Genomic DNA, 14,860 nt, shown 5'->3' on the forward strand with positions numbered 1-14,860 from the left:
ACTGATGCCATATGACTTTATTCGGGTGAGTGATTAAGTGAAGCCTGAGAGTGCTACAGATGATGATGATGATGATGATGATGATGTTGATGATGATGATGATGATGACGATGACGATGATGATGACGGTGAAAGGAAAGGAAAGACAGAGAAAGGAACGTAAAGAAAAGGAAGGGAAAGATAAGGGAAGGAAAGGGAAAGTGGGTATAGGGATCATATGTAGCTACCGTCTTCACATTGCAATAGGTAAGATTAGCCATTGCCCGTGTCATTCATCTCTTCTTGGACGGCAGGGAATATCTTAGCAACAAAAATCTTCACCTACATTACACAGGTTAATGGAAATAGGTGCAATATCAATAAACGTATTCAATCAGGTTAAAGGAAATAAGGCGCAAAATCAATAAACGTATTCAATTGCATGACCTCTTATACTTTACTGCTGCTACCACCAGACAATTTTATTCAGCTTGAGAACCCCCTCGTTGTAAATGGGTTAACAGGGCTATATCAAACCCCGCCAGTTCAACACGTCTCTCCAAACCTCAGTAAACTCGTCTGGTGATGGGAAGCATAAAAAATGACCTCCTCCTGGTAGCGTTCTGTCCTCACTTTCTTCTCGTTCTCCAACATCTGTCTGTAGAATTGATGAATACTACAGTTACATCATTAGTCGATTATCAGTTCGCCTCTGCACAACTATCTCTTCTCCCATGATTCGCTTATCTTGGCCAGTTTCTTCCACACAATCTTCTTTTGTCTCTGTATCATCGTTCCATCTCAATTTGATCTTCTTCTCTTATGGAGCCCATTTTTAAAGTTAGCTTTACCCGTATTATTCCTTACCCTTTTTCCAGTCAACGCACCTGTTTGCCCACCGCCACAACATCTGCTTTATCTGTCCACTCTCATCCCCGTCTCCCTCACCTCAGTCATCTTCCGCTATTGACTTCTCCATGGCTCTCTCAAACGTTCCATTACTCGTCAATTATTTTTGTATGTTTGCTATGCCTCCCTATTATCAACAAAAGATGCATAAATAACATACACGTTTCGTACACAGAAATAAACTTGTACAGTGGTGCACTACAATGGGCTCTACTCCAATAACGTATGTTTCATTTTACTCTTGCTATCACTAAACATTTTACCCAGCTGTGAACAGGCATAAAGTTCTGCACGGATTAATGTAACTATATCAAACTTATACATTTCGAAAGGTTTGTCCAAAGCTGAATACGACCTTCTGATGGTAGCATTAAGAGTATAAATACGGCATAGGAAATATGTGAATTACCTATACGAGAATAAGACCGCACACTTTCCCACTTGCACCCACTTCTGCTTTTTTCAAGACTTCGCTTATATCCCTACTCTTTCCACCCCCGCCTTCTGTCCTCCACTGATCTTCCCGACACTGACTCCTCCATCGTTCTCTAAAGTCTGCTTTCCATTACCCCAGTTAAGTATTCTTGTATATTATCTATGACTTTCTAATATCGAAATATGGAGTAATAAACTGGAAAGTACGAGGTGCAAAGGAACCTTCTTAACCAACGAGATTGAAGCTCCATGTCTGCCCACCTCAATCCACTTTTACTTTTTCAAGACTTCGCTAGTATCTCCACTCGCTCCATCACTCCAGTTAATCACCAGGTGCGGGATGCAGATAAATATCATGGCGAAAGAGACGCAATGAAGCTTCAGGCATGGTACCAGTTTGCACTGTCTCGCCACAGTTCCTAGTGTTTTATTTTTCTCAAGACTCGTTTTCAATACATGACAAAGATAACGACACCAGCCGACCTCTTTGGGAAATTCCTGCACAGTTCTGCATTCCTACACAGTCCTTTACGCTTGTACAATGAACAGCGCCTTCGTTTTGCTCGGATTCTTCCCTGCCCTTCTCTAAATTAAACTTTCTGTAAATCTTAATGAGTCTGATAATAGAGTGTAAGTAAGAAGCTTCATCTGAGTGACGCATACAACCATCAATATATCGACTCTTATATTCCAGGTCAGAGAAGCAAATCTTGACAAGCTACCTTAACAGAGATTACTCTTCGCTCTCGATGAATTTTGAGGAGATAGTTTCCATAAAATTACGACCCATTTTATACTTATGATATTCTTAAAGTGTTATTAAATTTTCACGACTTCCTGTACTGCTGGCTGGCAGAACGTAAATCGCCAGTCTCTTCAACACTCAGCTTCAAATGCACTTTATTTGTTCCTCTCAACCTGTAAAAGAAATAACGAACACGAGGCTGAGCACTATGATATACGTGTTATGATTCACTATTGCTCCTCTCCAAGTTGGGATGCAGCCGAGTGTAAAGGCAATAACGAGACACAGACACCGAAATAAACAATGTGGAGTGGACAGCGGCGGGGTGTGGGGGAATGAGGTGGCATGTGAGAGTTACGGAAAACAAAAGCATATACAGGATCTCACACCACCAACATAAAGACAAAGCACACCATTATGCAGAGTTAAAGTACTGGTGCTTAGCTTTAACACCTTTTTTGAGTGGGGCAGGATAATATCGTCAGCGGCAACCAGAATAAAATACGTGGGACCTTGAGAATTCAGACATCAATAACGTTAAGTAGGTGGAAAACACTCACCATCATCACTATCTGTATCATTATTCAAGATCATCATCATTAGTATTATCAATAGTTTTATGGATTGGGTTTCGTTGTCATTACAAAATTAAATAAGTTAATATCGGTATGTAGTATAACTGGGCTTAATATATCAACTGGCAAAAATGAACTATTACCAGACGTAAGACACAATTACCCAGGTTGATGCGGGAGTTTTTAAGTTAGACAAGTTGAACTCACACCTGCCCAGTCACCTCCCGCAGGAAATGTTTTTTACCTCCACGCCAAGTGTATAATAACCATAACTCAAGCATTTACTCAGTGTTTCCTCTTTCACCTCTCCCCAGCCAGTGCCCTGTTGCAATGAAAATATCCGAACTCCCGTTAATGTTGGTTATTTTCTCTCTAGTCACTCGGCTTTGTTGCTGACCCGGCGTGATATGCAGCGGTGACTGTGGGTGCTACGACAACAGCTGCAGCACCACACCGGGGTTCCTATTTATCAACACTCTTAACAAATTTCCAGTATAAACAGGTCTCCACGGCAGCTTAGCTTTATCAGAGATCGTTTTTATTTTTATTTTTTCGTATTTTTTGGTGACGTACAATTGCGGATGAAAATGCTGTTCCACTAGATAATGTTTAATAGCAAGAAAGCGAGCAATGACTTTCGAAAGTCATGCGATTTTCGAAAATCAACACCCTTTCCAGAATATTATGCTGAATTTTATAACTGTGCGACTAAAAAGCGGTACTTTATTATCTCCCGCAGGTGTACGCCTGGTCGAGTCCCGATTACCTCCGTGCTGGCTGCCGAGGTGTAATGGGGAAGACCCGGATGCCGTGTTAAGTGGGAGGTGAGCAGCTACACTTCAGACGGGTGAAGAACACGGGCAGGCAGGGCAAGAGTGAGGGGGGTGGGGGGAAAAGTCCTTAACCTTGCTTAGTACCTTGATCCTTCTCTCCCTCCTTTCTCTGCCTTGTTCACACGCCTCTCTTCTGCTTTTATGTTTTTCTATTGGTTCTCATAACAAAATCAGGAGCAATACAATGCAAAGAGTACAGTTATAATGCAACCGCTGAAAAGAAAACAACATGAGATATTTTGTTGAGACAGGGAAGCAAAAATACCCAAAGTCGATTTGCTTTCACCCGACGGAACAGGACCACACCTACAACTGTAATACTAAGTCACTGTAGCATGAAAATCGATTATCCTTAGTTATGAGGTAGGAATAAACCTATGTGTTTACTCGTCAAATCATCCATTCAGTCAAACCACGCACGGCCATCAACTGAGATGAAAGGAGTTTGGGATTTTGGTCAAATCAGAAAAAATGCCCGACAGTCAGAGCTGGGCTACCCTTCAGTCTGACTACATCTGACCATCAACCGAGATGAAAGAGGATAAGGATTTGTGTCAGGCTTGGAAAAACGCACTGTGTCAAATACATTCGCGAATCTGACAACTGGTCATGACCTGAGATGAAAGGGGTTTTCATCAACTGAGCTGAAAGGGGTTAAGGGTCTTCGTCCGGTTAATAATAATAATAATAATAATAATAATAATAATAAAAAAAAAAAACTACAGTGGAATTCATCCTCTCATTTCAGTGCTCATGGCCATCAAGTGAGCCGGAAGGAGACATCTTCGTTAGGTTGGAGGAAACGCGCTATATATAAATTTACATAGAAAAAAAAAAAAAAGTAACTGGAGCGAAAGAGACAGGATGGCATGATGGTCAAGAGCCAATATGAGGGAAGTATTCCAACTGAAGCAGTCTTTGCTCATGGTCCAGGGCCGCATTACTCCGGTATACCTTCCAGTCTGAATATACCTGAGGCTGGTTAGGGAAAAAAAAAAAAAAAAAAAAACGCGGCATAACATGGGTGCACTGTCCTACCTTAAGTATTCTCTGCTCATGGTCGAGGGGTCGTTCCACCTTCCGCCATCGCTCCACAATGACGAACTGCATGACGTCTGAGTCCTCGGGGGTCCGGCCATGGCTCTGGGCCCGCAGCAGTGCCTTGATGACGTCATGGCAGGTGGTGCGGCGCGTCACTCCCGTCACCCACTTCTGCGCACCCTCCACCCACACACCGATCTCCACCTCACTGCTCGTCATCACGCCCCTGGAACACAACACATCAGCATCATATATCTGCAACGCATCACAATACCACTACACAGCTTCAGCACAACACAACACCAATACACATCACTAGCACATCATCTTGCAACCCACCAGTACATAACACCAGCATACTAACCTCCACCTCAGTGCTTATCATCACACCCCTGGAATTTGACACAGCGTGATGGGATACAGCGACCCTAAACACATCACCATCACACATCTCCAACACAACACATAGCGATACACCACTAACAGAACAACACATTTTGCACCACAATACTCCAACACCTCCAACACATCACTCATCATAAATCTTCAAAACATCACAACAAAGTACTATTATACCACAGTAAACATCAACAAAACACAAAATCAAGCAACACGCCACACCACAACACCATCACACCTCTTCAGCACACCACAACACATGACAGTCACCTATACGCATCAACACAACACAATACAACACATCTATCGCGTCACACATCACCACACGCAATGCACTATTTTAAACACACACACACACACACACACACACACACACACACACACACACACACACACACACAGAGTTCAATGAAGCTCAAATCTGGCCACGCATTTGAATGTGTGTGTGTGTGTGTGTGTGTGTGTGTGAGAGAGAGAGAGAGAGAGAAAGAGAGAGAGAGAGAGAGAGAGAGAGAGAGAGAGAGAGAGAGAGAGAGAGAGAGAGAGAGAGAGAGAGAATCAAGTAATCAAGCAAAACACACACTTAAAATAACATGTTAATTAAGCAAGGAATATTTTTCAACAATACTACCACACGCAAGAGAATAAAACACAAAACGAACACATCTGATAAGCGATGAACATTAGGCCAGATCGTCTTTAGCTGCGAAAATTAAAACTGAAATTGCTATACTTTCCGGGTCACATTATTATTATTATTATTATTATTATTATTATTATTATTATTATCATTATTATTATTATTATTTAGGAACACGATAAAAAAGAAGAATATAAATAATTAGGGTCACATTATTTTTTCATAGCAAATACCATTCAAATAATAAGCAAAATATACACAATTCAAAATATAAACAAAGTACGAAATATACACATTTGGATTACCCACTTCACATCAGTGACAATTTTCATATTCTAATCACGCTTCATCCATTATTATTTTTTTAGCAGAAAATTTTGAAACTGGCGGTGCTCTATATCTTGAATAAAATAAGTTGATGGAGGCTGCACGCAACAGGGTGAAGGCAAGAACAAACTGCAAATGACGTGCACGGGCTGGGCTTTGCCACGCACTTCATCCTCCTGGCCCTGAAGGGGATGAGGTATTTTCTGCGCTATACTCTGTCCACTTTAACATGGTCTAAAACTACCATCTCTCCGTCTTGAATCCTGAGCTGTAACAAGAGGTAAGTATGGTGACAGTCACGAAGAAGTGCTATGTAAAAGATATACAGCCGCAGTGTTTGTGATACTGTGCCACTGAGCTACGGGAAATCAGGTGAATAAGGACGAAGATCTCCAGGTAAAGGTGAACGATAGAAAGGCAGCCAGAACACAAACCCACAGCCGCATATTCTTTCCACAGCACTTCCTCCTGACTAGCAACATACTCAGGCGTTAATCTCTTGTTATGGTTCAGGATTGTAGATGAAGGGACTGTAATTTCACGCCAACATAAAGTGAACAGAGTATAGAGAAGTGGCTGGACGCGTAATGAAGGGGGTGAGGTGGTGTGCAACAAAATAATATGTTAGATACAATGAAAAACTGGCGGGTTTACGAGTATACAGGTGAATATGATATCTCTCTCTCTCTCTCTCTCTCTCTCTCTCTCTCTCTCTCTCTCTCACACACACACACACACACACACACACACACACACACACACAAAACACACACACACACACACACACACACACACACACACACACACACACACACACACACACACACACACACACACACACACACACACACACACAATCACACTCTCTCTCTCTCTCTCTCTCTCTCACACACACACACACACACACACACACACATACAAGCACTCTCTCTCTCTCTCTCTCTCTCTCTCTCTCTCTCTCTCACACACACACACACACACACACACACTATCTAATCGTTCACGTACACATTCAAATGCACAATCACAGTTACACGTATTCATTCATACACAGACAAGCATTGGTACACACAGACGTACACACATATACCTTGACCTAATGCTGAGGCTGACACACACACACACACACACACACACACACACACACACACACACACACACACACCTAATGTCTATACACCTTCCATGACAAATATAGTCTACACACATATTTTCAGATATACAAACATGTACATAAACGCACACACACATGGGGTACACACATATACACACATACACGATACATGTATAGACGCACACACAAATTCACATGCACAATGCTTAACAAATGCTTATACGACTTGGTGTGTTTCTTAGGTCAGAGAAGCCGTATGAGAGAGAGAGAGAGAGAGAGAGAGAGAGAGAGAGAGAGAGAGAGAGAGAGAGAGAGAGAGAGAGAGAGTGAAACGAATTAAGCCAGAGAGAAGACAGGAATAAAGAAGAGAAAAGAAGAGAAGAGAAGAGAAGAGAAGAAAGGACAGGAGAGGCGAGGAAAGGAAAGCTGAGGAGAGGCGAACAGGGAAGAGAGGAAGGAAGGGAAAAAGGAAACGAAAGGGATGGGAACCAAAAAGAACTCGAAAAACAACTATCTTAAGAAACAATACAAAATATTAAAAAAAAAAAAAAAAATATCCAGCCTCTGTGTCTTCTCTCGGCCAGGTGTGTGTACAAATGGCGTGGACACACCTGTATAGGCCTAGACACGTGTTCCCCGGCTCAGGTAGGCCTATTTACACATGTACCCGCCAAGGATAAAAGGTTGGGCCGTAATCCGTATCTGGGATGAGGACAGTTGGAGAAAATGAGGGGAAAAAAGAATGTGAGATATAAGGATGGGTGAAGTGGGGAGAGGGGAGGGAGGGGGACTGGGAGGGGGATGGGAAGGAGAGGGGGGAACTGAGAATGGTTGGGGAAGAAAAGGGGGAGGGTGAGAGGAAGAGGAAGTATGAAAGACATAGGTGGAGGGACTGTGAATACTTTGGAGGAAGAGGCGTGGGTCAAAGCAAGAGGGAATGAATGGGAGGGGAATTAGTAGGGAGGCAGAGAGAGAGGGGTCGGAGTGGGGGGATGGGGAGAAACTGGGAATGGCTGGGGGGGAACAGAGTGGGGGGGGGGGGCGACGAGGACAGGGAATGGATACGATCATAGAGGTAGGAGTAGGTAGAGGCGGCATATGGGATTAACCAAGGGTAGGACAGAGTGAGGCCGACAGACCTGACTCGACCAACATGGCAGCGACCTCTTTGACAGCTGTCTGACTTGGTTCCGCTGACCAGGCGGGAGTGTTTTCTTAGTTGCAAACAGAAAAAAATATGTTTTATCTTTATTTATTTATTTATCTATTTTTGCATACTAACCTACAAACTATAATTCACTCTAAAGATACTCACCAGTGAAATGTAATGGATGGGTCAGATTTCTTATCTCCTCTTTCATTACACCTGAATGTGGCACAGGTGGTGGGCATTTTTGGAGACTTAGGTTATTTGATGGTGAGTTACAACTTAGGACAGAACGTCTCACACCCACAGCTGAACTACAACTAAAACCAGAGGTAGAATGAAGTCTACTTTGTTTTTGGCATTCTCCCTGAGGAATACCAGGTGGACACACAGCTGGAGGTATTAAAGGCTTAATAATCTCATGGCCACACCCACGGAGGTAGGATTAGGACTCTTACCTCTATGGGCACAGCCATAGAGGTATAGTCTGACAAATCTAAACGTAGGGTTTTGGTGGAGTCACCCCCTCCCTGCACTGTTGCCACGTTTCCGAGCTGACCTCTCCATCAGCGATGACCTTGACACTGTTTCCCTCTTGTGATCTCCGTTTTTCTAATACCCCCTATACCCCTGCCACCAACACCCCCTATACCCCTACCCCCAACAACACCCCCATCAACAACACCCGCTATACCTCCACCACCAACACCTCCTATAAATATAGACCCCCACCATCAACACCTGTATAATAATTAGCCGTTGATAATTGCTATACTTTTATTGAGAGCATACATTCTACCCTATTGCTCAAACTCCCTAATCTTACAATCCCATCTGTCTTAATCCTTTCCACTGCCTTCGTTCCTAAATCCCTTAATTGATCTATTTTTAACCTAAGTGTCCCCACACCTTTTAAACCATTTACCTCTCTGTCACTATATACAACTTGTATTATATTGTGTATAGAACTTTCATACTGTATGCTGTACTACTGTATAATGTATAAGAATACCCACTGTTTAGTGGAAATAAAGTTTTATTATTATTATTATTATTATTATTATTTCTCTCTCTCTCTCTCTCTCTCTCTCTCTCTCTCTCTCTCTCTCGCTAGATTTTGTTATGTGTCATCCATGGTTTTTTACTTCCATTTTTATGTATGGATTATAATTTTGACTTTATTTCCGCACCACCCTTGAGGTAAAAGTCACGGCGCGTTTTTTTGATAGAGGTTTCCCCAATAGGCCTAAATCCTGTAGGGGGTTGGTGACCTCCCATAGCGTACACGCAAACACGTGTCGCGTGAGTGCTGCCACCCCAGAGCTGTTTGATATATTTATTTTAATTATGAAAGGATCGCCTCTTCCCACTTTTATCCCTTCAAATTTTCTTGCAATTATACTTGCTAAATTAATTAGCAATGTTAGAAGTGTTGGGGAAGTAAATAATAATTAGAATATTTTTAGAGCAACACTGCCAAATTTTAATGCCACGTTTCTCTATTATCGTATAATATAGTATGCAGAATAGTTTTATTCTTCCTTGATACATGTCAGCACTTTCATTACAGTTATATTAGTATGAGTTATGTTTATGTATCATTCCTACTACACACCCCACAGGCGTTATACATTGTAGGGTTAGGAAACATGGCATAGTGTAGGGAGGGGGTGACTCCACCCAAACCCTATGTTTAGATTTGTCAGACTATTTTTTTTATAGGAGTGCACAGCAATCTTCTTCAAGTCAGGTAGGTGTTGCCGTGACCTCTTGACTTGACCAATAGGGCCGTTTGACAGTTCTCTGGCTTCACCGGAGCCTTCTCTCGTGAGGCCAGTCAGTCGCTCTCGTGAGGCCAGTCAGTCGCTCTCGTGAGGCCAGTCAGCTCAGACGTGCTAGAGACCTGTGGTAGTGTTGTGCTAGTGTGCTTTAGTGATCTGTGATAGTGGTTGTGTTAGTGTGTTGTAGTGATCAGCGATAGTGCTGTGCTAGTGATCCGTGAGTGTGTGTGTTGTGGTGACCCGTAGCGACCCGTGATAGTGTGTGCTACCTTGTGTGAACTAGTGCGTAATGGCTTCCTCGGCAGAGAGCTGTGTCCCCACTGCAGGTACTGAAAAGGACTACCTTGAATTAAAGGAGGAACTTCTCGAACTGAAGCGGGAGGTACAAATTCTCAGGCAGGAGAAGGCACAGATGAGGGAATTGTTGGAGGAGATGTTGGAGGAGAAAGAGAAAAAGGCTGAAGGTTGGACACTAGTTAACAAGGGTGCAACGAAGTTCACCCTTAAAAAGCAAACAGAAATTAAGACAACTAATACATTCGACACACTACGGGACGAATGTGAAGGGAAGGCAGAGAGGGAAGTAGAGGAGAAGGACGGTGAGAGAACTTCCAGTACAGGTAAGTATAAACAGAACAAGAAAGGTAAGAAAAATGTTGTTGTTGTTGGAGACTCCCAGGTGAGATATCTGAACAGGGCCATGTATACTCCACTCGCTAAACATGTGTGTCTTCCAGGGGCCAGGGTGGCTAATGTGGTAGATAAAATTTCAAATATCGTAAAGGAAAGTGGTGACAAACCCACTGTGTGCCTCAGTGTAGGAGGCAATGATATTAGTAGCCGTAAGAGTGAGGTACTGTGGAAAAGGTACAAGTTGATGTTAGAAAAGGTTAGGGAGAGGGGAGGAACCCCTGTAGTGCTTGGTGTTTTACCAAGGTGGCGGGTTGGAAGGGAATGGTTGAGCAGGGCAATAGGGTTTAATTGCCGCCTTGAAAGGTATTGCAAAGATAATGCAATACCTTTCATAGACAGCTGGGACCGGTTTTATGGACGAAGTGCCTTGTATAGTTGGGATGGGACTCATCTTAGCAGGCAGGGAGTTACTGTTTTAGCTGGAATGATAGATAGGGAGTTGGAGGGATTTTTTCGAGATTGAGAAGTAGGTGTACAGGAAGATGCAGCAACTACAGTCAGAAATCATTATTACCATGTCTGGATAGATGCATCGATACTTGCAAAATTAAGAACAAAAGTTCAACCAATAGTGTAGATACATCCACTCAGGCACCTCAAATTGAGCAGGCGATGATAGATGATAAAACAAGCGATGATAGAAGGGCGATAAGCGATAGTACAAAAAATTGTTATATTAGTAAAGTAAAGAGTTTCCCAGTTAGTAATAAAATAAATAACAGTAAATGCCAAGGTAAAGGCATAACTACTCGTAATAATCTGAAAGTGTACTACACAAACAGCCGGAGTTTACGTAATAAAATGGATGAACTGAGGGCTTTAATTTGTACAGAGAAAATAGACATTGCCGTTATTAGTGAAACTTGGATGAATACAGACACTCGAGAATTTTTAGCAGAATATCAGATAAAAGGCTATAATATTTTTGTGTCAAACCGTCAGGGAAGAAAGGGGGAGGGGTAGCTATTTATGTAAAGGATTCATTAAACTGTTACAATAAAGCAGACATTAAAGTAAATAGGGACACAGAAAGTGTCTGGGTTGAAATTAGTAACAATAGGGAGAAATTAGTCTTAGGAGCAATTTACAGATCTCCTAAATTAAGTAGAGCTGATAGTAAATACCTCTGGGAGGAAATTAGGAAAGCATCACAGTCCAGCTTAGTAATAATTGTTGGGGACCTTAATCTGCCAAGGATAGATTGGAGAAATCAGACAGGAGATGCAGAGTCAGAGGAATTTCTAGAGGTAGTACAGGATAATTTCCTTTATCAGTATATCAGGGAGCCCACCAGAGGTAATAATATACTAGATTTAGTTTTAGCTAATAAAGAAAATATCATTAGCGATATAGAGGTTGGTGGACGACTTGGTAATAGCGATCATGAAGAAATTAAGTTCAAATTTATTTGGGATGTCTGTTCCACTGAAAATACCTCCACCGTTCCTAATTTTCGTCTAGGAGATTTCGATGGCTTAAGAGCTTATTTTCGAACGGTATTCCACAGGGAGATTAGCTATTTGAGGGAATGTCAGGTTAGTGGGGATCCCCAGGTCATAGGTCAGGCGCAGGAAGCACCTGGGGATGTCCGTCAGGTGTCTGTGAGGGGGGAGGTGGTAGATAGGAATGTAGTCCAGGTGACGGAAATTAACTCAGCTCCAGTACCAAACAGACGTTCGACCAGTGAGAAGTATAACGAGTTAATAAATATAATATACGGAGGCCAAGATAGATATATTCCTTCAAAACCGTTTAGAACTAACAATTCAGAACCAAGATGGTTAAACAACAGATTAAAATCTCTCATAGGCCAAAGGAAAGGAATATATAGAAAAATAAAACGTGGAGAGGAACACTTACGTAACCGGTACACAATTTTAAATAGAGAAGTAAAGAGGGAGATAAGAAAAGCAAAGAGAAGTTATGAAATTAAGGTTGCAAGTGAATCAAAAGTAAACCCCAAGGGTTTTTATCAAATGTACCGAACGAAAAATAAAGATAGGATAGGACCACTCAGAACAGAATCAGGTGACATTACCAGTGAAGATAAAGAAATGTGCTCCATCCTAAATAATTATTTCATATCAGTATTCACCAAGGAAAATCTAAGCCTGGTCCCTCAAGCAGCAAATATTTACCATGAGAATACGGAAAATATTCTTAGTAAAATAACCATTAGTAAGGAGGACGTATTGAAAGAAATTAACAAGTTAAAACCTCAAAAATCGCCAGGTCCGGACGATATATATGCAAAAATTATAAAAGAAACCAAAGAAGAATTATGTCAGCCACTTTTAACGTTATTTAATGACTCTTTAAGTTCAGGAGAAGTTCCAGAGGCGTGGAAAACCGCAAACGTAGTGCCCATCTTTAAAAAGGGTGATAAATCAGCTGCGTCGAATTATCGTCCGATAAGTCTAACGTCAATAGTAGGAAAAATGTTAGAGTCAATTTTGGCAAATAGGATTAGAGAACACTTAGAAAGATTTAATCTTATAAACGAAAGTCAGCACGGATTCAGGCAAGGACGATCCTGCCTCACAAATTTGTTGTCATTCTACTCGGAGGTCTATGAGGCAGTAGATAACGATAAAGCTTACGATGTTATTTATCTGGACTTTAGTAAAGCTTTTGATAGAGTCCCACACGAAAGGTTAGTTAGAAAGGTTCGAGCACACGGTATAGACGGCGCTATCTTAAAATGGATAGAATCCTGGCTGAAAGGACGAAAGCAGAGAGTATTAATAAATGGATTAGTAACTAGCGGTGTACCACAGGGGTCAGTACTCGGTCCCTTATTATTTATCATATATATAAATGATCTAGACTTAGGAGTCAATAGCAGAATCGGCAAATTTGCCGACGATACAAAAATAGGGCGTATCATTAACTCGACTGACGATTGCCATTACTTACAAAAAGACCTCGATACATTGTCCAAATGGTCTAAAACTTGGCAAATGGAATTTAACGTTGAAAAATGTAAAGTACTTAACGTAGGCAAGACCATTGGAGATACTAAATACAGCTTAGATAACAAAGAAATTAGCAAATCGGAATGCGAGAGAGATCTAGGAGTTATGATTAGTAACGACCTTAAACCTAGGCAACAGTGCATTAATGCGAGAAATAAAGCAAATAGGGTCCTAGGATTTATTTCGAGAAGCGTGAGCAATAGATCATCTAAAGTAATACTGAAACTTTATCTAGCATTAGTAAGGCCACATTTAGACTACGCAGTACAATTTTGGTGTCCTTACTATAGAATGGATATTAATTCGTTAGAAAATATACAGAGAAGAATGACTAAAATGATACATGACGTCCGGAACCTGTCATATGAAGACAGACTGATAAGACTAAGTCTGCATTCGCTAGAGAGGCGTAGAGTAAGGGGAGACTTAATTGAGGTTTTTAAGTGGATGAATGGTATAAATAAGGGAGATATTAGCAAGGTACTTAAAGTGAGCATACAGGATAGAACTAGAAATAATGGTTTCAAACTAGAAAAATTCCGTTTCAGAAAGGAAATCGGTAGAAATTGGTTTGGTAATAGAGTAGTAGACGAATGGAATAAGCTACCTAGTAAAGTAGTTGCTGCCTCTTCCATTGAGAGTTTCAAGCATAGGCTAGATAAGCATATGACAAATAAGGGGTGGATATAGAATATAGAAAATATTATAACCAATACTAATTCAAAAATACATTTTCTTTTCAGGTTACACTATGATAGTCTCTATTCTCCTTTCACACTTTCCTGTAAAATGTCCACGCCAGTTTTTCTATACGGCGTGGTGTTCTTTCTGACTTTTTCCTGCCGGCTTCGGCTGGAGGGTTTGGAGGGCGGGGGAGAGCCTTCTTCTTTGCTATCCTTATCTCATTCTAGTAGTTAAGTTACTCTTCTAGGAGCTGCCTAGGATGGGCCAACCGGCCTACTGCAGTTATCCTCTCTTCTTATGTTCTTATGTTCTATTCCTACCTCTATGGATACGATGGTCTACAACAGGAGTCGATGGGGAGGGGGAGGGGCTGGGGATAGGTGGTGGAGGGACTGAGAGAGAGAGAGAGAGAGAGAGAGAGAGAGAGAGAGAGGGAGAGAGAGAGAGAGAGAGAGAGAGAGAGAGAGAGAGAGAGAGAGAGAGAGAGAGAGAGAGAGGGGACGGAAACATGAACAGTAAAAAAAAATAAATAATGCCAAAACAGAAAAGGAGAGGAAAGAAGGAAAAAAGGATTGAAATGAGA

The 14,860-nt window shown here is 41.6% G+C and overlaps 1 protein-coding gene across 1 annotated transcript in view; it reads right to left on the reverse strand.

The window, feature by feature from the left end:
- The window catches only part of LOC145412907 (uncharacterized), a 21,749-nt gene extending 17,013 nt beyond the window's left edge, over positions 1-4,736 (reverse strand). Inside the window, exon 1 of the mRNA XM_080282702.1 lies at positions 4,515-4,736. Within this exon, the coding sequence (XP_080138828.1) occupies positions 4,515-4,736 (222 nt within the window). The remainder of the gene's footprint in view (positions 1-4,514) is intronic.
- Between the last annotated feature and the right edge of the window lie 10,124 nt (positions 4,737-14,860).

This window comes from Coenobita brevimanus, chromosome 94 (genome assembly GCF_032717465.1).
Source record: "Coenobita brevimanus isolate Jiangsu-jjx chromosome 94, ASM3271746v2, whole genome shotgun sequence".
NCBI classification, from domain to species: domain Eukaryota; kingdom Metazoa; phylum Arthropoda; class Malacostraca; order Decapoda; family Coenobitidae; genus Coenobita; species Coenobita brevimanus.